The sequence below is a fragment of the Semicossyphus pulcher genome, unplaced genomic scaffold, assembly GCF_022749685.1.
Source record: "Semicossyphus pulcher isolate SPU_LCO1_2020_fin unplaced genomic scaffold, fSemPul1.0.p SCAF_17, whole genome shotgun sequence".
NCBI lineage: Eukaryota > Metazoa > Chordata > Actinopteri > Labriformes > Labridae > Semicossyphus > Semicossyphus pulcher.
Window position 1 is genome coordinate 14,681,317 of NW_027211681.1, and position 23,435 is coordinate 14,704,751.

At 40.0% G+C, this 23,435-nt stretch overlaps 2 protein-coding genes across 3 annotated transcripts; one reads left to right on the plus strand and one right to left on the minus strand.

The window, feature by feature from the left end:
- Window positions 1-10,085, minus strand: gucy1a1 (guanylate cyclase 1 soluble subunit alpha 1). Its single transcript, XM_069665812.1, has 8 exons — window positions 9,846-10,085; window positions 9,559-9,626; window positions 8,593-8,681; window positions 7,784-8,499; window positions 5,109-5,594; window positions 3,224-3,367; window positions 1,598-1,752; window positions 1-1,272 (listed from the first exon to the last, which is right to left on the minus strand). Exons 1-8 carry the CDS (start codon window positions 10,083-10,085, stop codon window positions 1,134-1,136), a joined length of 2,037 nt encoding a protein of 678 aa, XP_069521913.1. The 3' UTR covers window positions 1-1,133.
- A 7,942-nt stretch (window positions 10,086-18,027) lies between these two features.
- ufsp2 (ufm1-specific peptidase 2) lies at window positions 18,028-22,046 on the plus strand. Of its 2 annotated transcripts, none has more exons than XM_069666249.1 (12): window positions 18,028-18,105; window positions 18,324-18,414; window positions 18,860-19,043; window positions 19,134-19,200; window positions 19,530-19,684; window positions 19,762-19,954; window positions 20,067-20,213; window positions 20,342-20,506; window positions 20,593-20,717; window positions 20,813-20,889; window positions 21,434-21,558; window positions 21,661-22,046. In XM_069666249.1, the coding sequence occupies exons 1-12, from the start codon at window positions 18,103-18,105 to the stop codon at window positions 21,745-21,747; spliced, it is 1,419 nt and encodes a 472-aa protein (XP_069522350.1). In that variant the 5' UTR covers window positions 18,028-18,102; the 3' UTR covers window positions 21,748-22,046. The 2 variants fall into 2 exon arrangements, with proteins under 2 accessions (XP_069522350.1, XP_069522351.1); XM_069666250.1 differs by having other exon boundaries at window positions 20,593-20,691; window positions 20,817-20,889.
- The last annotated feature ends 1,389 nt before the right edge of the window (window positions 22,047-23,435 follow it).

Consider the following 23,435-nt stretch of genomic DNA (forward strand, 5'->3'; position numbering starts at 1 on the left):
TTTGATTACATTACAATAATGATAAAAACACATCATTATGAGTGGTAGTTTATAACATTCATTGGATTCTCGTTGTGTCATATTCCTGTTGTATAGCAAAGGAGTGCGATGAAACCAAAGTTATAAATATATTATAAACATGTGTACAGTGGAAAAAAGTAAAAAATACATTTACATTACTTATATTAGGAAAATGCAATCTTGGAATGCTTCATGTCTAATAAATGGAAGTCTAAGTTACATGTTGTTACAAATATATACTTAGCTTGAACCACAAACATCTGGAAGAAATTATGAACACATAAATTCATATTAAACCATTACAAAGAAACAGAAAGCAGGTAAAAATAACAAATAACTACTTTTTAACATCTGTGATCCTGTCTGTATAGTCTCCATAAGGCACCTGAATCTGCTCTGCATACATCATTCAAATAGAGGGCTGAATATTTTTCTAATTTGACTCAGTTTTCCACATTATTTGTCATGATAATCATTTTTAATCTCGATTCTTCTGTTGTACCAACATACCATGGTGCTTTAGTACCTGGTCTGGACAGATGTGAATGAACCAGTCTGATATTTACAGAAAACAATCTTGATTAAATTAACCACTCTATTTAGCGACATCACATTGGAGGACCAACATCCAAAATTGATTTCTGTATCATGTCTACATTATGCAAGATGATTATATTCAAAAGTCTTTACAGCTAACCAGACGCTACTGACTTGCTTTGAAAAAGTGCCACATTTACTGATGGTTTTCCATATTTAAAGCTTATAAATGTAAGAATGAAGAAAACAGTCTCAAAATCTTCCATTAACAGTATACGGGAGCTTTGGACAGACACTTTTTTGTATCATATGAGTTTTCAGAGATGACTCATTCTGGAAGAAAAATGAAGGAAGTGTATCTCCGCTACATCTGCACAAATGGATAATTGCACAGAGACGAGACTCATGTTTGACAGCAAACTGACATCTCTGTAATGAAGCAGCTGCAAGAGTTTGACTGAAGACAGCATCATCAATATCTAAACAACCCAAGCCAAAATACACAAAGTGTTCACACTGTGTTCACCGGATACATTTATGTTTTAACATTTTTGTGGCTCTGCCGCAGCTCGACTTTATTTCAGAGTGAGTTCTGAAGTTTTGAAGGAGGCCTCCAAAAAGTAACAAACACCAGGGATGTCCTCGGGGAAGTTGGCCGGAAGCTCCTGTCTGCTCCTGGGAACGAACACAAACTCTGGGCGATCCTTCAGCAATCTGGGACAAAGAACACACAAATAAAACATGAATCTAAAAACAGCGTGGCAAATTATTTGACACATGAGGAAACACAGAGCTCGTCTGAAAGTTAAGTTTCCTGTCGAGAGCACTTTTGGGGTTTTTTTCTCTTCAGTAACCACTTCTGGAAACAAATGATACCATACAGCATCGGCTCATTGAAATCTGCCAACTGTATATACAAGCTGTTTGACATGAACTTGTTTTCTGTGTTTGAGTCAAATAACAGTTGTTGAAGAATGTAAAGATTAAGTTAGTAATTTAAAAGATTTATTATCATCCTGGATCTGCTGTGTTTCTTCACCTGTGGGTTGTTGGGCTGATGTTGATTTTTCTAGGTTGGCTGCCGGATTCAAACTTGTTGGCCAGCGTGACATTGTTCCCAAAAAGGCAGTAACGTGGCATCTTCACCCCAACTACACCAGCCAGCACTGAACCAGTGTGGAGGCCGATACGCATCTGGGGAAAAATACAACATCCAGTGTGATTCAGGTTAGTTCATGTCTTTTATCATTAATAGTGCTATAAGGCTTCAGCTCCACTATATATGATTGTAGTGTTGGTACTGTTTTTTTATTCTGTTCCACGTAATGTAACAAATCTGCTGTTAAACATTTTTTCTAATGTCAACAAATCCCATGAGAAGTAAAATAAATAATTCATTGCCTCTTCACACAGTCTCACATAAACACGGCCCAGCTGTTGTAAATACTCACTCAGCAAAGATTCCAACACTGAAAATAGTCCATAACAAATACATGACTTTCTCCTTTTTAGAGGTGCAGTTAGTGACCATTAGAATGGAGGAATTATTCTCTGTTTTGTTTGTATCATGCTTCGAAATCATGACGCACATAAACGTGAAACATAATACCTATTCCAGCCAATTCTTGGTGACTTTGGCAAAACTTTCCCTTTTTTCCCTTACTTTCATCACTTTGTATAAAATAGTTTTGACTCGGCTCTTGTGCGTTACATAAGACAAATCTCTAATTCGTAAATAGTCAACAGATCATAGTGTTTAAAATGAATTATTACAGTTATTGATTTGGTAGTTTTACAAAAAGTATTTGTCATATTAGAGTAACATGCTGAAGTTTTAATGTTGATAATTAATTTTGATAAAGACCAGAACTTGGTCTTAAATGAAAAAAGAAAGAATCATACTACTTTGATTCTGATTGGTTAATCACGGCATTCGGAGGTCTGCTATTTCTCGATAACAGACTGTTGTTATGAAGAACAGACCGTTGCTAGGGATGCAGCTCTAATCACACAATCTGGAGGACGAACGGTAACCTTGTCAATCTGCCGAAAAAAGTCAGGTCAATTTGACGTTGGTCTGTGTACAGACGGAAAAAAGAAAAGAGACAGCAGAGAGAAAGCAATAAAGGTTAAACGATGCAAAAACTGTAGGCTACGACAGAGAGATCTACAAAACTGAAGACGGCACATGAAGTAAACAAACAGAACACAGTACAGGATACTGTTGGTTTTAAGATGGTGAATGGTAGAGAAAATGTCAACAGACTCATACAGTGATGAGACAGAAAACCTCAGCCAGGTGCTGCGCTGATTTCTGCGGTCTGGTTCACCATGTCATACTTCACCATCAGTGTAAATGTTAACCGTTGCTATGGACGCACACAGCTCTCACTGTGAGTGTTAATGAGTATTTTTAAACTTAAATATACCTTACTTATTAATCAAAACCTGTTTTTTATGCAGGGTCCTGTGAATGTCATATAACATATGAACTTTACTTTAATGAAGGCAAGTATACTTTTTCAGTAGTGATCATTTCTTTTCAAATGGGAGGCTTTTATTTTCAAATGAAAATGTCAAGAGAGTCTCCAGAAGAAAACGCTGTTGGAAGTGTCATCATCAGATGGAAAAATAAGTATAACACTGAGCAGTACTTGACCCTCACCTGTATCCGTTCTCCCGTTGGCGTCATAACATCGTCTGAAAGCTCCATCATCTTTAAGGCCATTAGTGCGATCCGAACAGCGTGCGTCTCGCTCTCCTTGTGTAATCCACCAGCTACACAATATGCGTCACCAATGGTCTCCACCTGAATACAGCAGATTGTCATGAAAATGATTTCTAACCTGAGAAAGAACAAAGGGTTTCAAAAGCCGGTTGTGCACCTACTCAAAGTCACGGACTTCCTTATCAGTGAAACTATACACAATGAAATTTTAAACTTTATTAAAAACGTCAAGAATATACCCCTCGAGTGAAGTGGATATTCATCAAAATCTCTTTACAATCTGACGTGCTCTTCATCTTGAAGTAGCAGACAAAGGGCTGAAAACTGGAGCAATAAAACTTATATTGTAATAGAGCTTGATCCCTGGTCATATGAAAAAGTCTAAAAGTGTCTTTTTCTTCTTCTTCTTGTAAATGTGGACCTGAGAGCACTCAGCGGCTCTGTGGCAGAGACAAAGTGAAACTATTTTTAGGCCCATATACTTGTGGAGTGGAAACAGGGTCCTGAAGGAACCTCTGACTTCCTAGCGTTTTACGAGGTATTTGTCAAACATGCAGCTCTTTCTGTTATGCTTCCTGGACACTTTGATTACATTGTCCAACCTCCCTGTAGATAAGCAGCCTTTGGCAGACACCAGGCTAGTTGGTTGAGCTATAGTCTCCAAGTGTGTATAAAAGCTCTTCAAGAGGTCCTGTCTTTTATTGTTCAAACATAAAAACACGTGAAGGAATACGAAACTAATTATTTGGCATCATCAACCCTATGCTCATACCTTTTGTGGTCAATTATTTGTCAAAAGACAGAACCTGTTTTTCAGTCTGTTACCTCCTGGAGTCACATATTTTTTCATACTTAGCGTTTTGATGTTTGTTTACTTCGTCCGGTGTTTTAAGCATTGAAAAATCAAAGTCAATTTAGGTGTTTTAAGGGAGCCACAGGCAGGGCCATTGCTTATCTATCATACACAACATGTCCTTTAAAACACTTTAGGGAAGCTTTGAGGCAGACTGTGGGGTTTTTCAAACACAAAAAATATCCAAAGATAAAACACTGATATCATAAAAAGAGATTTCCCACATGGAGGTGCAGAGATGGCTTTGGAACATAATTTTAAGATACAAGGATTAAATTAAGATTAAAGAACTTGTTTAAAACTGTTATAATAATAGATGTTCTAATCTTTAAATTAAAAAATGTAAGCAGAAAGTACTTTGTACAGAACTCAAAAATCAATTTCAAAGTTATCATTCAAAACATGATCACTTTCTGGAAGGTTAAATGTGACATTTACACTTAACAAGAAAATAAGAAAAAATAATTTTACAAAATATCGAGATTGTCTGCCTGCTGATGGTGCCAGTTTCTTTATTGATAGAGGACAGTGGAAAGTGTTGGAAACTGGGGGGGGGGGGGGGTGAGGGATGACACGGGTCAAAGGGCCGAGGGTGGGAGTTGAACTGGGGCCATCGCATCGAGGACTGTAGCCTCTGTACAGTCGCCAATTTAACCGCTGAGCCTGTGGTGCCAGCTTCTTGTTGTTTGGTACCAAAACCGTGAATGCTTTGATTACATTTTAACATTTTGTGACAATACTGTGTGTGCCCAACTGTCTAATGTGAGAAATATCCCAGCTACAAAATACTTATTGAAATATAGGCATGATACCATAAAGTTATAGCTCCTAGAAATTGGTCGAAATAATCCCCCGTTTCCAAACCTTACAACATTTATATCCAACAATGAGTGGGAGAGGCAAATACCGAAGTTGCAAGAGCAATGAAAGACAGATTTTTGACTTTGCTCTTATTTTTCTTTAACCTACCTTATAAACATCGAGCTCTCCACAGTGGTGGTCGAATCTGGTGTACAGCTCGTTGAGCATGGTGATCACTTGCATCGGGGTGCAGCGTGAGCAAACAGCCGTGAAGCCCACAATGTCAGAGAAGAGCATCGTGACTCGTTCAAACTTCTTGGCCTGGACAGTTTGGCCCTGCCACAGCTGCTGCGCCACAGTGCCGGGGAAGATGGAGAAGAGGAGGTCCACTGTTTTCTTCTTCTCCTCCTCCAGTGCCTGGTGAGCGTGCTCCAAGGCTGCCTTTGCCTTCCCCAGACGTTTCTTCAAACCGTCCTGTGCTTTGGCCTGTTCACCAACCAGCACCACGTCCCGCAGTGCGTTATGAATGGGGATGTCTGACAGGTAGAGGCCGCGGCCTGTCAGCTCCTCCAGCTTGTCCACACAAGGAGAGCCCAAGAACAAGATGGCGTTGGACTCTGAAACGTAGATCATCTGACCTTTAAGGTCCATGAGCTGAAAGAAAATAACAGATCACAAGAGAAGTTTACTTTTCTGAATTTGTAAAACTTCTCATGTATGTAAAGGACTTGACTCTCCTCATAGAGTCATTTACTTTGTTTGGTGAAAGAAGATTAATGAGGACGACTGCGTAAGCTACCAGCCAGAGAAAAAGTCTTTTACTTATTTGTGGGACAAATTTCCCACAGCCAAACAAACAAAAATAATGTTTTTCTCTCAGTGGCAGCTGTGTATTTTTAATATAAACATACAATGTATACATGTAGAAACTCTCACAATGCAGACATTTAAGCATTGAAATAAAGAAAAGCAATCTGGTCATTGGGTTATATTTATGAAAGGGCAGCTGTATGCAGCCATCTGTCAGCGGCTACAGTAAACAAAGAAAAAAAGGTTTGTTTATGTTCCAGTGGAACAGGAACGCATTAAACAAACAAAAAAAACATCTAACCCGAGTACAGCTTTAAAAGCCATGGTCAAAATATCTCAACTACTATTGAAAGGATTGCCATGACATATCAATAAGACATTATCGTTTCCCAGAGCAGGGAACATTGGTGAGGTTTTCACTGGTGCCACCACGAGTGATTGAGAGTGACAAGTCTGGAGGCTCGATCGCCCTTAAAATATGGAAGAGAAATTCGTCTTTAAGAGCTTGAATGATCAACATTATTATTTAAATGCCTCCACTATCAATTGCATATCACATGATACCAGCTGAACATCATCAGTGTTTAGTGCTCGCCCAAATCTCCGTTGAGAGAGGGCCGTGAATGACACGTACCGGGAAACTTAAAATAACCAGGCTTCTCATCACAGCTGTCCGCTGTAATCTCTCAAGGGAAAAGCTGATAACAATCCTGTTTCCAATGCACCAGCTGACTCACAAATACATGTATGATAAGACTGAACAAGCTACATGCTATTATGTGAAGAAATATCAATTCAATAATACTAGAACTTTAATCCCCAAAAGGCTGGAGCGCAGACTTTTTGGACGGCCAGTTGGTTCCATACATCTCACAGCAACACAGATGATTTGTTTCATCTTTTGCATGAAAAAATCCCTGAAAGGTACCAACAACACAAACACGGCCGAGAGGTTCAGCTGAGTGACTGACAGCTGCGTTGATGTCTAGCAGACAGCCAGCAGTAAAAACCTGTTACTCAAAGAGACCATGCCCCTAATTAAGCTTTACCTAAGCCTTATCATAATTAAAACAGGTGAGTTATATAAAAATGTACAGTTGTTATAGATAAAGAAAAGAGCTACAGATAACAAAACCATTTTACCATGGGCCCTAATGGGGATTTTTTTTAATTTGGAACCAGCCTCAGGTGGACACTCGAGGAACTGTAGTTTTTTGCATCTCCTCATTGGCTTCATTTTTCAACAGCAGAGGTTGAGGCTTGATTTAAACCCATCTTTGCCTGCAACTGAAATTTAGAATTTCCTTGCAGGAATTGTTCTCTGGTTTTTGCTTAGACAAGACCAGAGAATAAGTCTTTGGGTACAGGGGACAACTGATTTTTTCCCCATATCTTTCATTGTATTTAGGGAAAAAACATTAGTCCCATGTGCCCAACGAATAAATATAGTGTGATAAGAAAATGGCTGTTTCTCAGAATTAGAAAAATCAAGTATTCGGTATGAGCTCGTATTAGGTTCAATATTAAGGATATGCACTGAAACTGTCTCTAACGATGGACAAAAGTATAATTTGTCCCATGATAGTGGACTACACTCTTTCTTTGTAATCACCTACTTACGTTTTTCATATGATTTTAATTCCGCTCTGTGTCTATTAACAGTCAAACTAGTGTTATGGTAAGTTAAAGCATCTCTGGCTGAATGTCAGTCGTCCTTACACCGAGGCCATGTTTACTTATGGATACTTTCTTTATTCCTGTCGTGGCGACTGAATGCCGTGCACGCTCTCATAAATAGCACAAGCATGGCTGTGCCTTTGATGGATAAAATGGTTTGACATTTGCTTCTGATCTCCACTGGGGGTATAATGTTGATATCTACCTTAGGCCAAGTGCACCCAAGTAGTACACCACTAACAAGCTCCACCGCGTATAAATAGCCTGATTTTTGTGACCGGAAGACCTTTTCCTTTTCATTAGTCAGTGACGTCACTCTTCAAGTCTAGTTATACCTCGCAGATATGAGGACGTACCTTCCCTGTGTTGTCGGTGGAGGAGCTTCCATGCTTGATTCGGATGATAAACTGCGTGTTCAGCATGGTCAGTATACCCTGAAAGGTACATTTGATCTGTGGTGAGACAATGGAGAAGTGTTCTAGGAAGGTAGAAGACCGCCTCAGTCCGTCCTTCCTGCTCAGTCTCTTCCTGAGCCCGTGTCCCATTTGTACCAGAACCAGGTCCGGGTCCAGGATCAGATGGAAGGGGAAGATGGTGGAGAACAGAGAGGTAGGAAGGGTCCCCGCTGAGGTCGCCCGCAGAGGGCTGGGGCTCAGGTTTTTAGCATCCTTAACTACCACTGTGTACAGAAGACTGGGCTGTGGGCTGGACTGCAGGATGCTGTCTTTAGCAGTGGGGGGGTCCATCAACACATCCACAGTGGTGTGATACAGCAGGCGGGCAGCAGCTTTGATGACTCCCGGGAAAAAGAGCTCAGTGGTCGGGCGGGGGTTGAAGAAATAGACAGTAAGCAGACCCAGATCTTTGTCTAAGCACAAGACCGAAGGTTCGTTTAAACAACCCTCTCTGTCCGGATTGGGCAGCGAGCTGCTCTGTTTCAACAAGACGTTGAAGCTGTTGAGGAAGTCGTGGAGAGCGCCCCCCACCACCCTCAAAATGTGTCCGTCCTCCTCATAGCACATGTTGAAGAGCTCCTCGCCGAGAGCGACTCTCAAAGCTTCCATCTGGATTTCTGTCGGGTACATAAAAAGGAAACAGTTAAACCCAAATCATTTAAAAGAATAAAAGGCATATTTGATCATTTTAGTTTCAGATTTAGTATTACCTGTTTTGGTTGAGTACATGTTCATCATTTCCACTAAATGCTCTGGGTCATCTTTGCAGCTTTGATACTCTGTACAGCAAATTATAGGACTGGAAAAACAACAAATGTCTAAGTCAGGCTCATAAAACCAGTGCTCAGTGGACCTTGTTTTGTTCAGTTACTGAAAAACATCAAAGCAGAGTAACTCCCTTTTAACTTCATTATATTTTGTCATTAATACATTGTTTTTCCCCAATTAAAAAAAGGAAGAAAATGCCTGCAGAATATCTCAAAGCTGTAGTTTTCCGATGTCTCGTTTTGCTTTTCTGACAAACCGGCCAAAGTTTAACATCATTTATGATCATTAAAAAAAGCCTCTTTTGATAAGCTGCAACAAATCTATGTTGAATTGCTGATTACCTTTATTGTCCAGCTTAGTAAAAAATGCACATACTGTTAAATACGTACAAAATATGTCATAAGCAATTGTGCAACTTTAAAGGAGGGAAAGGGTTATATAAATGTTTGCTTGAAAAATGGCTGATAACATCGTTTGTTTATCACATCTGCCCTTGACTTTGACCGATAAACATTTTTTTTGCCCTACTTCAGACTGTGATTTTTCTTAGAGAAGTAAGGAGAATGTTTCATTGCTTGCCTGACATCGTCTATAGTGTTTTTCAGCAGATTTGGGAGGATTTCTCCTGGTCTCCATAGCAGCCTGAGTCTGCATCACCTTATTGTTATCATCAGGATTTTCAGTCTAGCAGTGAGGGTAAAGTAAGATACATTTGTGAGGCATCTTGAGCTTAACAGAGGGCCAAATGAGACAGTCCTTTTGCATTATTATTTTTAGGAAAACATGCTGTAGTATTTGGCCTACAGGCCCATAATTTGCAGCAGCAGCAGTAGTATTTGTAGCAGAAGTAGTGTCATATTTATTAATGTCTTGGTGGCAGCTGTATTTAAAAAACACACACGTGTTACCTTTCAGAGTCCCTGCTGTGATCTGACAGCCTCATCATTCGTTGGAGGGCAGTATGCAGCCTTTGGAACTGTGTGACAAAGTGATGAGTTAAAGGTCACCGTCTGGCGAGACTTAACAGCAGCTTTAATTACAGGAGCGCAGGATTACCATATGTTTATGTGTAAGTGAAAAGACAGTGCGTGTGCGTTCAGGCAGACGTGCCACAAATTAAACTGCAGGTACAAATCTCTGTTAAACATGTTGTAGGTGCATGAGGTGAATATCAATAAGTCTATGTTTAACTTACGTCAGGGCATGCCAATTTACGGATGCTCTCCCCAAGTGTATGCAGGTTAACTTTGGCTCTGCTGCTCTTCTGTTGAGGTAGATCCTCGCCTGGTTTTCCATGCACGTCCTTAGAAATTGGCAATAAATCCGCGGCGTCAGTGGAGCGCTCCTCAAAGTCTCCGCGCTGATTATTTTGGGCGCTGCTGGAGAACGGACACTCTCCTGATATCTTCAGCTCTTTCAGCTTCGCGCAGAACATCTTCCTCGCTGAAATCTCTCCTCTCGCTCTTCTCTCTTATCTACTCTCGGAGGAGGGGGCAGACAGTGTTGGTCGAGCAGCTGCTGCGGTCTCTGGGAGAAATTCCATCATCTGCTGGTGCTGTGCTCATCCAGGGTGCCTTCCTCTTCCTCCTGCTCGACGCGCTGATTCAAATGATGAGCACCAAAAAGCTGAGCGACCACATACAATATTCATTGAAAACTGCACGCGCAATTGATGGCAGGGAACTAACGGTGCCAAAAGCCAATGAGAAAGTGGAGAAAAAAGAGCAGTAGGCCAATCCATGCGCAAATGAGAGCTGGTGCAGCTCAACAACCTATCAGCAAGGAGAAATTATTTCCAGCCGACTCCTCGCATGCAATGCACTTTTTTATTTAGATCAGCCTTTGGTCTGGGTCCCATCATACCGAAGTAGTCCCAGTATAGACAAATAATCATGTTTTCTCAACATAGGAAGTGGATGCCTGTGGTGCCCAATGCTGTGATTGTATCTTCCACACTATATTCCATCAGAATACCAATAGATTTGATTCCTTTTTCTTTTTTTCTTTTTTTTACTATTTAACCAAATTGTTATGCATTCAACATCCTTGCTGCATTTCCCTCATGACCTACCCGCTTGTCTGATGTTAAAGATTAGAAGTGACAAGGTTCCCCCACCGCTTTTAAGCACAACAGACCAAACAACACGTCCTCAGGGTCTTCTTTGAGAGGGGGCAGAACAATCCCCTGCAGCATTGCTTCTTAAAGAGAGATCCAGGTAACCCAAAGGGGACCCTCCAAAAATTCATTTAAATGAGTTTAGGTAGGACTGCCTGGTAGGACCAGCTCATTCAGCCAGTAGCCTATTCAAGATCTTCTCAAACAAGGTTTACATCATAAGGCCCAAATTCTGAAAAGTGAGACCTATACACACCCCTTATCTTTAAAATGTGTTTGGTTTTTGTCATTTGAGGTAGGCTGTTATTGTCATTTTGAATGGCTGCTACTGACAATTACTTTAATTGTCAGGTTTTGTCAAATAATGTTTTAATCAATAAAAGTGGCAGAAAACTGCCCATCACTGATTCCCAGAATCCTCAGTGACACTGTCAGATTGCTCTAAAGGTGACACAAAGCAGAATTACACCCATATTAACCATAAGAGTCAGTTACAGATCCTTGGAAGCACAACTGCACATGAGTAAAATGTATAAAGGTCTTTGTTTCTCCAGAAGGAGCTGTATAAAATCAGATAAATTGCCTTAAGTGATGTCACAGGAGTCAGGGTTTAGGGTTAGGTTGTCGTTTTTTTTCATCTGGGACGCTGACATTAGCTTACGAGACCTCTGTGACTAGCTTGCCGTCGCCTACTCAGGCTGGCTGCTCTTGGCTTAATTAGCCACTAGCATTACACGATCTACAGGCCGTTGGCAGTTGAGTGGTATTGTGGGTGTCGTAGGCATCAGGTTTTAACAAGGCACGAGAATGCAGGACAAAAATAATTGTTCGCTTCTGCTGCTTAAATTTTGATTTAATCTGCCAAAGAACCGAACATTGTTATTGGAGTGCAATGCTAAATCTGTGTTGGACTCTTTTCAATAAACACTACATTTTCTGACAATCGAAAACATTCGAATAGATGGCTAATAATGCCAACTCTTGTTTGTACATATTTACTTGTATTTTATAACCAAACTGGTATTATTTTTATAGATGTAATTCATAACTGTGTGCTTGGGATGAATTCAGTGTGATTACTTATTGCTGTATTCTGCATGTGCAAAATGAAGTGATGGATGATATTTCTCATCTGTGCTTTGTGGTCGTATTGCTTTGCGTAGCTATATATAACAAAGGGTGGTTGTAATCACAATTCAGTTGGTCATTTTTTCATTTAACTGCATGTTTGTGTCTTTACATGTTACTGTATGGTGTTACAGCTGCTCCTGCAAGACAGGTCTGTTAAAACTTCTGCTGAAGTTGTTTTGCTGTTTGGTCCGCTAACACTGGAACTTTTACAGGAACAATAGTTAATTTGCTTTATCATCATAAATTCTCCCTTCTTATCCGGGTGAGTTTAAGTGCAACAAGAAGTGAATCAGATTAGTTTTATTAAAGACCGCTCGGGGTTCAGTGATGATTACACATGTTGGGTGATCATTTATAAAACTTGTGTCAAAAATAGATTTTATTGGCCCAGATGAGAGCGCAGCGCTGCTGATGGCCTTGTTTGGTCTGAAAAGAGGATTTTCATAGTCTAACATAATAAATCCATTTCAGAGCTTAAATAATGAACAACCTTGTCATTTGTGAGTTTTCTCAGCTCGAGTAGGATAACTCTGAACGAGCCCGCTGCTTACGTTGGTCATCTATGAAGAACAAGACCCAGGATGTTGCTACCAGAGGATAACACAAAGTTTATAGGTTAGAGATTAAAGGGAAAACCTTTTATTAGGCTCCAGGGTGGCCAGCCTCAGAGCTCGTCATTGGTCAGCTGTTGCTTTCTCTGTGCAGGTTACTGAATCCTGAATACGAAGGGTTTAGAAAACTGGGACTCCAACTGAAATATTTTACCCTGTGACAAAGTTTTTTGTTGATAGGTTTTAAATAATAACTTCATAAATCTGTTGTATAAAACATTGTAAATATAAGACTCATGCAAATCAGGAATATGTCATTATGACATTGTAAAATCTATTCAAATAATGCCCCTCACAAGAAGAGAGGTATGGAAACTAACTCTGTCCTATGTTCTGCATTAGGCTGTTGGAGCAGTGTAATACACTCAAATATAGTGAACCTACCGTTTTGAAACCGTTTTGTTCTCAGGGACGAAGCTGTTTCACCCGAACATAAATACGTGGCAGAAGGTCAAGAATGATCGCAGTTATTAAATATTTTTAAATTCAACAGTAACTGATTGATGTTTTTTGCAGGTTACTAATATGTCCTTTGTCATAGTGAAACACAAAAAACTCACATACAAACCATGTTTTGCTCAACACATATTCATGTAAGCTGTCTTCACTCTGTTTAAAACATTTTTTTAAATAAGCTTTTGGTTGAACCTAATCTCTATTTACAGATTCTACATAGAAATGCTAACAATCCGTGATCAAAAATTCAACTTCAGATAAACTCCCTCGACACGGTGTCATGAAAGCTGTTTAACGTTCAAACAAGTATTTTAAAAGTAGTTTTCTTCTCCTCTTGAGGACAGACCTGACAAAGCTTCATTTTTACTTTTTACAAATCTGGATCATGATGTTGAAATTTCAACAAAGGCAAGACCTGTTAAAGTAAATCACAAGTTTATTTTTCTGTTAACAATGCAGCATGCGGAAAAGGAAGTCTTGACTGGGCCTGGATGTTCGAATGTTTTGCTCATTATTAATCCCCTGAGACGCTTCAGTTGGTTGATTACAAGCAGATCATTCAAATCAGGTGTGTTAGAGTACGGAGAAACCTAAAACATGCCAGAAGGTAGCTCTCCAGGAGCAGGGTTGAGAACCCTGCTATAGCCAATGGGATCCGAGATTGGGTTAAAACCTGATTGCTGCCTTTTGTAGATATTCACGCTCTGTGTAGCAGAATGTACTTCTTACACTTCATAGGAGTGATTTAGTGGAGGTCAACTAAATCAGTCATAACAAGAACTTCAGTTTCATGTGAAAATCTAAATCTTATTTTAATGCACACTCTTTCTAATGATTTGACAACTGGCCCGACGCAGTAAATGTTTGCTTGTTCTACATGACAGACGCACTCATGAACTCATCCATCATTGCTTTTCCCTCCAAGAAGCGAATGTAAATGAGCTGCAGTGACGTCTTGAAGCAGATCTCGCAGGCGATCCTCAGGTCTTAGCGGTCCATCTGCCTCCACAGTGGTGACAGCTGCTGTCTCCTCCTCTCACCACGACCCAGAGGAGACGGCACCACCTGCACCAGCATGAGCAAACCTCTCTGTCATGATCATCTACAACACGGACCTTCTGATCCGAGCCAAGCTGAGACTGTTTCTTATAGTAGTGTTTTCTCAGGGGTGAAGAAGCTGGAGGAGAAGACGATGATTTCTGAAAATGAGGAGCATTGACCCACGCAGGAGGTGGGACTGAATATCAGGCCGATTCTTGAGGGTGCTTTATGTTGTCTGTGCAGCACGACCGAATGTGAATATGTAGGGAGAGAGGAGGCAGGTCTCATCCAGTGTAAGGAAACATGAAGAGGCTGTTAAACTGCATGCAAGATAATAAATATTAACTTAAGAGAGTTACTTTTGTTGCAGGATGTTGAGAGATGGAGGTTCGAGCCCAGGGAGATCAGATGACTTGGAGGATGGAGGACCGGGCTGGTGGCTAGTTGTGCTAAGCAGAGGACCCAGAGAGTGTGGGAAGCTCGGCTTAGCAGGAGTCAAAGAAAAAGGAGCCAACGCATGGCTGAAGGAGCAGGGTTGACAGGACGGCCAGAAAATGAGTAATATATTTTGGCAAAGGTAAAAACAAAATCCAACAAAAAAAGGCAGGAAAAGCAAACTGACGAGCAAGAACAATGATCTGCAAATGTCTTTGTAGGAGTCTTGATAAGGGGATCAGATAGAGCAGGTGGGGCTCTGCTCTGACTCCAGCACACCTGAATCCACTCGAGCAATCACACTTTTAAACACACTCATAAAATAAGGAGAGACTGCAGGCTAGACAGAGATCTAGGGCATGACACAGGCTTTGTCTTAGACAGTTTTCTGTTAATCTATTAACATTGTCCTGGAGTGAACCCATGAACGATGCAGAATGACATTAGGCCAACATCCAGAGCTCATGCTTCAGGAGCAGATCAGTGGTGTAACACTGAGGTCATTTACATCCAGGGACAGAACATGTGTTTGTTACATCTAAAGAGGTCCACTCTTTACACTTAATTACCCTGCAAATTCCCTGTTGTTTTGACATTTTTTATATAATGGTAAAAATAACTATATTAACCAGCAGCAAGCATTGTTAATGGCCACTCTTTACCTTAGAACCTTACATACACAAAAACACATGCACTTACCGCTATCTGTGTTTAAAATAACCCCCCAAAAATGTGTCTTGTTTAGTTTATCCTCATATCTTGTTTTTGTTTTTCTTTGTCTTCTTTGTCGTCTCTTTCCTTGTCCTGTCTCATAGGTATAATCCTGTTACCACTTGTATTAAAATTATAAGGTATACACCACATGCTAATTATTCTGTATCATCTTGGCAACAATACAAACTCACACAAAAATCAGCTCAAGATACTTGAAATGATTTAAAATGTTAGATCTAAAATAAAAATACAAAGAAAACATACAAAACCGGCTGCACGGTGGTGCAGTGGTTAGCGTTGTTGCCTCACAGCTGGAAGGTCACTGGTTCAAACCCCGGTTTGAAGGTGGGCCTTTCTGCGCGGAGTTTACATGTTCTCCTCGTGCATGCGTGGGTTCCCTCCGGGGTTTCTGGCTTCCTCCCACAGTCCAAAGACATGCTTGTAAGGTTAATTGGTGACTCTAAATTGCCCATAGGAGTGGGTGTGAGTGCGAAAGGTTGTTTGTCTCTATGTGTCAGCCCTGTGATTGACTGGCGACCAGTCCGGGGTGTACCCCGCCCTTCGCCCAAATGACAGCTGGGATAGGCTCCAGCAGGATAAGCAGTATAGATGATGGATGGAGAAAACACAAGGTAAATGTTGATTATAAAAGTTGTAGTTGAGTTGTCCCAGAAGAAGGTCCACTCTCACTTTGCTGTTAAGCTTTCACAAATGTTATTCTTATACATTCAAAGCACTTGCATATTCTAACATCCTGATATCTGTCATTGTGTCACACACATTTCACACAGCCAAATAAATCCACATATAAACTTTGCTTATGTTCATGTGATGAATGTGTATTTGTAATGCAAGTTTCCATAGTGCCTGCTGTATATTCAGTCCCTGCACACACTCCAAAGATCCTAATACTGTGTTTATGATAAGCTGAGAGATAGCTAATCTCATCGCAAATCAAGGCAGCACACTGAGTCCACAGGAACAGTTACAATGTATATCATAGTCTGACTGCATCAGCTCAGATTGCAACATTCAGGCACATAAAGACCTTTAGTAGATACTTAGAATAAATCTTCTTTGGTAATGTTGCATTTAAGCACTCTCGTGGGTTTAACAGTGAGTATTTTGAGCTCCAAACTAATGTAGACATCAGACACACGGTAGGTAAAAAACAATGCAGCCGTTTAACAAGTACGCTCATGAGTGCTAACACTCCAAGCCAGTCATGTTCATCGGGCCTGTTAAGTGTGTTTAGTGAAATGTTAACTGACTACCTGCTCAATACAGACGTTGATTCTAAATGTGTGTATGCGAGGGACCATTTCAGCTCATTTTCCAAGTATTCCTAACAAACCCTTGATGAAAAAACACCACCAACCTAAAACTGACCTCATTTCATTTCTGCTTCCGGGCATGTGCTTTATTTAACTTTGCAATAATGAAGAGGTGCAGTGAATACGTTTGAACACATTGAAGTATAACAGGGCTGTAGAAGTGAATCCATTTCAGCAGGTCCCGTCTTTCACAGACCTTCATGTAGTTTCTTCTTTATTCAAACACAGAATTTGTGGAAAAGCAGTAAATCTAAACTGTTGTCTTGTCGTTTATTTAAGAGCAAAGAGCTTTGGTGGTGCCACAAGCAATGATAGTAAGTTCCCACTTCTGCATGCATGACAGCTACATACAATATCTCTAACTGTGTGTCCACCCTTGCTGCCTGGCCGAGCATGCATGGCTGCCATGTAAAAGCCTGGGGCTGACATGCAAAGCACCACAAAACTTATTTCATTGTTTTGCTGTGTAATAATTGTGAGTCTTTGTGTTCTATATCTTCATGAAACAGTGAAAAAAAACACAAATAAAAAGCAGAACAGAACGATTAAAATATAATAACGTTGAGACATGTTATCTAGTGTTGCATAAGATGGGTGACATGAGCACTGATGCTGGAATAATTAGATAAAGTATGCATCAGTCAGTCCTAGTAAAGCAGAACCAGCATCACTCGGAGATTTTATAGTAAGCTCATTAGCAGTGAGCTGAATAACTGACTGGGGAGTTTCTGAAGCTGTTGGGCATATACAGTTGTAGGTTTTATTAATTATTACATTTTTTACCACAAATGTAGGCTTTTCAATTGCATTACATTCTGTCTGTGTAATTCTTTCCCTCTGCCTTCATAATGCATCAAACAATACCCATTGTCTTTGTGTTGTAAATGAACAGACTGACATTTTTACATTGATGGGAGAAGTAGGCTTGTCACAGATCTGTTACACCATATGTGTTAGTATAAAAATAGACTTTAAAAAAGTAAAAGTAAAAGCACTCAAAACACAGAATTTCAGAATAATATGTATCACTGGATAATAATTTGTGATGCATTGATGTGCAAGCATAATTTATGAAGCAGCTCATTAAGATGGAGCTCATATGAAGTACTTTGTACACCGCACTGTGTTATTATATTTATATGACCACATTAGAATTTATTAGTTGATTTACATCTTGTATTAATAACCCGAATCTTCAAAAGTAACTATCAATTAAGCTGGTAAACTAATTTTAGCGAATTAAAACTTGTTTTTCACATGTTGTTGTTCACAACTGCCTCAAATTTTAGTTAAATATGCCCAAGTTGAAAAGAAAGGTTTAAAAGAGACAACTTCAACTATTGATAATTTTCGGTACAAATAATAGACACTTTTCTGCTTCATCGTTAGGGTTTACAAGCACAAGCCAAGGTTTGTAATACTGCTGATAGTGACGTATCAGACAATTCAATTTTACGAGTTACCATGAATGCAACAAAACTGGGCGGGGCCACTGTTGTCCAATAGAATGCAGCCGTCAGAGACACGTTGAATATTTCCTACAACAGACATGTCAGCCTCCAGCGCATAGAAAACAGAAGACAGCTCAGAGATTTTACATTAATTAACTCAAAGATGGTAAGTTAATTCATAAAATATATAAACAAAACGTTCACGTCCATTTATATTCACCTTACATTACCCTCAGAATTTCGCTGTCTCATGGATAAGGGTCTAGCTAACAGCTGACAGCAGCTTCATCGGTTGGCAGTCAATAGTACCACAATGATTATCTAACTATTCACGTTATAAACTCTGTCAACTTCAGGCTAACACCTTCTCTTGTGTCATCTTAGGGTGTTCCTGACTCACAGTCCTCAGACACAGGGATCATCCTTCGTGTCAGAGGACCGCTGGAGTTGAAATGTCAGCTGGACACCACAGATGGTATGTCCGGGGACGTTTTTCTGCAATATGAGTAACGTTGTTGTTAACAAATGTGGATACTAAAAAGACGTAATGCTGTGCCTGAAACAAAGACCTGACTTTAGTGTCCTCATTGGTAGCTATAGCCCTGGTTTGATTAATGTAAAGTCTTTTGGATAAGCAGTTTTAGCAGACATACCTGCAACGAGGTGGAGAGCAGGGCCATTGATCCGTAACATCACATTGATTTCAGTGTTGCTATGGTGTGAAAAACTTCAGAAAAGAAACAGGAAGAGAGGATTGTAAAGCTACGTTAAAGCTTACAGCTTACTTAAGGCCTTACGCTGGTTTCTGTATGTTTACATAAAAAAAATATAGCAATAAAATAGTACCTTCAGGGTATACATTTTAAGTGACCACAGTGTATTAATGTTAAAGGAGTAATATTGTTTGTCTCTTCTTTCAGCGCTGCTCATGCAGAAAGTCATCTCTGGAACATTTGAGACACTTCGCGCTCAGGTGAAATCTGAATCCCTTGTTCTGACCGTCTGTGACAGTCCTGTTTTTATCTGGCCAAACAGAGGTTTTCATGCGACACCTGTAGAAATAACTCCAAACACACCGTGTGAGGATTTACAACAGTGGATACAGTAAGTTCACTTTTTCATACTTATAGAGGATCCTGATCCTTTTTTTGTTTTTGTTTACAGAATTGTATTACAAGCCTGTATTTGTTTCAGGACAGATGAACAAGAGAGTTCTGGAAAGAGATCTGGGAAAAAGAAAAACAAAAAAAGCTCGACAGCGGTATGTACATGTTTAGTATAGGGAGAGAGTTGGAAGTTCTGACTTTTTTAACATTCTTTACTAATACGGGAATTAAGTCCTGAAATAGAGCAAAACACTTATATTTTCCCCTTATAAACTATAAGTATCTGCCACCATGACAATGTTTGTGTAGACATTGCAGATGTAAGCTAAGTAGGGCTGTAATGATTATTTTCATCATTTAATATGATCAGATTATTTTTGATCGCAACATTTGTGTGAAGAGAAACTCATAAAATCATGTGTGCTCTGATGTTGTTCACTGCCTGTGTGTTTGTCTTTAATGTGAATTCACATGTGTCATTCAGACTGCCATTAATCTACACCTGATGATGGAGGTGACAACGAAAGGCCCTCTTTCAGCCCCAATCCTCAGCAGAACAGTCCAGAAATCCCACTTCCTGTCTACAACTCTTCCCATGGACTGTGTCATCCGCACCACAAGCAAAGACACAATCAAAGAGTATGTTTTCCCCGTTGTATAAGTGTAAACTTGTCATGTACCAGTTATCACTGAAGTGTTTTGCTCTGCCGTTGCAGTGCCTTTGAACGTCTGTTGGAGGCGCTAACTGATCAGCTGTGTAAGATGGAGAAAGTGATGCTGCAGCACATGAAGGGGACAACGGTGCTGGTACCTGAGCCGCTGCACTTCCTGCTTCCCGAGCCGAAAGGGCTGGTGACCGTGGTTTACCCAGCAGGAGTGCCTGACAGTCAGCTGGAGACACAACGGAGGGTAAGAACCGCACATTCCTCTGATATATTAAGTGTCAGGTGTTTATAATCCCATGATTATAGAGATGAATGCAACTTTGAAATGTTATTAAACTCAAACTCTGTTTAAGTAGGAATTGCATCAACAGTTTGAGCTACCAGATGACTGGCCCTATTTTAGAAGAGCCAATGCTTACCACTTTCCCAATGAGCCCTACAAAGATGGGTACCTCCGAAACCCTCACCTGGTCCTCACACATCCCAGCCTGGACACTGGAAAGGTACGGCCAATCACCAAATTAAAATAGTCACACTTTATCTCCTGTTTTAAAGACAGATTTAGATTTTAGAGATATTTTGCATATACTGTAGCCTTTTCTCTTTTTTGATGTGTGTGTGTTTTCACAAGGTGTACTTGGTCCAGGGGATCTACAGCTATCACCACTACATGCAGGACCACATGGATGACAACGGCTGGGGCTGTGCTTATCGCTCCCTGCAGACAATCTGCTCCTGGTTCCAGCAGCAGGGCTACACAGAGCGGCCTGTGCCCACACACAAGGAGATCCAACAGGTACACTGCTGGTCCTAATGATATAAAACACTCACTACAACACAATATACTTTTTACAAATGTTTATTTATTTTTTCTTTTTCTAGGCTTTGGTGGACGTTGGAGACAAACAGGGGTCCTTTGTTGGATCACGTCAGTGGATCGGCTCTATCGAGGTTCAGGCTGTGCTGAACCAGCTGCTTGAGGTCACTTCTAAGATCATGTTTGTGAGGTGTGTTGTGCGATCGCATGCGTGTATGGGTTGCACCTTGTGTGATTATTTTGATTTATGATTATATTAAATATTGATAAATGTGTCCTCTTTAGTCAGGGTTCTGAGTTGGGATCTAAAGGGAGAGAACTGGCGAACCACTTCCTCACTGAAGGGACTCCGATCATGATAGGTGAGCAGGACGTCTACACTACTTCAGACCTGTTCCTTAGCCATGTACAAGCCCTTTAATTAAACTTAAACCTGCTGTTAGGAGTTTAACTGGTTATTGAACAGTATTGATTCAATACCTATGCCACTTTATTACCTACAGAGCAAACCAGACCGCTAAAAGACTGGCTATATCTATATAGTTATTCTCAGTGCCTGTCACTGCTATCAGTTGGTCGGATTCCAACAAAGCAACTTACTGCATGCAGACCGAAAAAAACCTTCCCTGACATTTTCCCCAGCAACGTTGTGCAGTGAGCCATTTTAAAGGAAGCAGGAGGAGACTTTTCTATAGATAATACTAATTCAGCATGTACAAGACAGGATCAGCAAAGAGATAAGACACACCACTGTGCCCACAGCGGCTGCAAAGCCATTTGAAATAGCTTACAAAAACATTTGTGCATATATTTTATCTAATAATTTTCTATAATACTATAGAATCTCTACTCTTAAATACTATACCTTACGTAGATGATTTAATTAAGTGTATCTGTGTGTTGCAGGAGGAGGAGTTTTAGCTCACACTATTCTGGGTGTGGCATGGAGCGAGACCACCGGGCAGATCCGCTATCTCATCTTAGACCCACATTACACCGGAGCAGAGGACTTACAGGTTATCACAGACAAGGTAACTGTCACAAACATCTACAGCAGCTGCATTTCCCTCTGTTGAATATACATTTTTATGTACAGTCCAGTGTTGATTGTGTGTGTATGTTATCTTTCTCAGGGCTGGTGTGGCTGGAAAGGACCAGATTTTTGGGATCAAACTGCGTATTATAATCTGTGTCTGCCTCAGAGGCCGAAGGTCATCTAAGCTCACAAATAAAGATGGATGTAATTTTGTAAAAGATATTAATCACATTTCTTTACTTCCTTTATTTAATATGAAAAGGGTGGTGAATTACCTTTACTACACGGGCTTAAGTCATTCAGAAATACAGTGCATCATCGTAAACAAAGTCACTGCTAGACCAACTAATCCACTGAGTGAGACAAACAAGGCTGAATCCCGCCAGAATCAAAGTCCTGGAACCTGCTGTAAAACACATTATCATTATTGTACCATGGCTGATTTTACAAATAATTAAACTGAACAATATTCTGTATTTTACAGTGTCCTCAAATTTTCTTTTCCTTTTTTTTTGTTTTTACAGTCTAATATTCTTTTTGGCCATTTTCAGGCAAAAGGGCCATATGTTCTGTGGTTCTAGCTTTGCAAATGGAGGATTATTTTCATACTTTTTTTGGTCATATTTGACCAAAAGGACAAAAAATGACCCAAAAAATGACAACATTTTATAAATGAATACCTTTGACTCATTTGGTTAGATAGAAATACATTTAAAGTCTTTATCTTGAGCTCTGTGAATTTATAATACCTTTTCAGTTATTGTCTGACTTTTTATAAGCTAAAATATCCATTAGTTGCACCTCTATTACAGACAACCAAAGAGCACAGGACAAGAACATCCACAGGTCAGTTGTTAATGGAAAACTTAATTAAAGGATTGATGTTTTGTATTCATTTGCAAACTTGAATTATGACTTGAATTATGAATTAAAAGTGTAGAGAACTCTTTACATTTGCTATTGAATACATTACTGTGAAATTACATTAATCCCTATTTTGCTGAGGACCTCCAGGACTAATTTATAGGACCCTGTAGTGCAGCTTAGCCCCCCTCTGAGAACGATCTGTGGAGAGAAGGAGCTGCCCCTGAATGCAGCCTGATCTGTACTCAAACAGCCCATTATTGGAAAAACATTCAGTCCCTGTAATCGAGTTTTCACAACTAGTCAGTTGTCGGAGTCAAATGGAGGCTTTTCCTTTCCTCAGTAGTCGTATTAAAATGTATATTTTATTTTAAGTCTTAAGAGCTCAGACTTTTCGGGTTATTTGGCAGAAACATCTTGTCACTCTTTGTGATTTCTCATCCACGGGTTGATTGTTGCAAGTTTGGGACCTCTGTAGAAATACCCCCATTCAATCCCCATCTCTACCCATCCTGCATTGGCATGTAAATGTTATGACAGTGACCAGACACAAGTTTAAACGATGGATTCACCCAAGTCCTATTGTCCAAAGACATGGGCATTTCATTCGTGTGTGTCACTTCTAGGTCTGACATTGTTATTAAGAGAAAACCCCGTGACAAATTGTAATTTCAGGGGACGCGCCTTCAGATAATCCCCTTTCTTTTTATAGGGTATGCACTAAGGAGAGCAGCTACTTTGGCATAATATCCCCAAGGATAGAAACTACATGACCTCCCATCTATGTCTATACCAGCTCTGATGCATGGTTTGTTTGAGTAGTTTAAATCTTTACCTGAGTAAGTGTAGAGTAACGCTTTTTTAAAAATTGTTTTTTTTTTTTTACAGAACTTGTAAATAGTGCTGACTAGCAGTTTAGTGGATAGATTTTATTATGCTGATGCATGTCACCAAAGAGTTATTTGGTAAAAAAAAATCAAAAGCAGTTTAGTGGACAGATTTTATTAT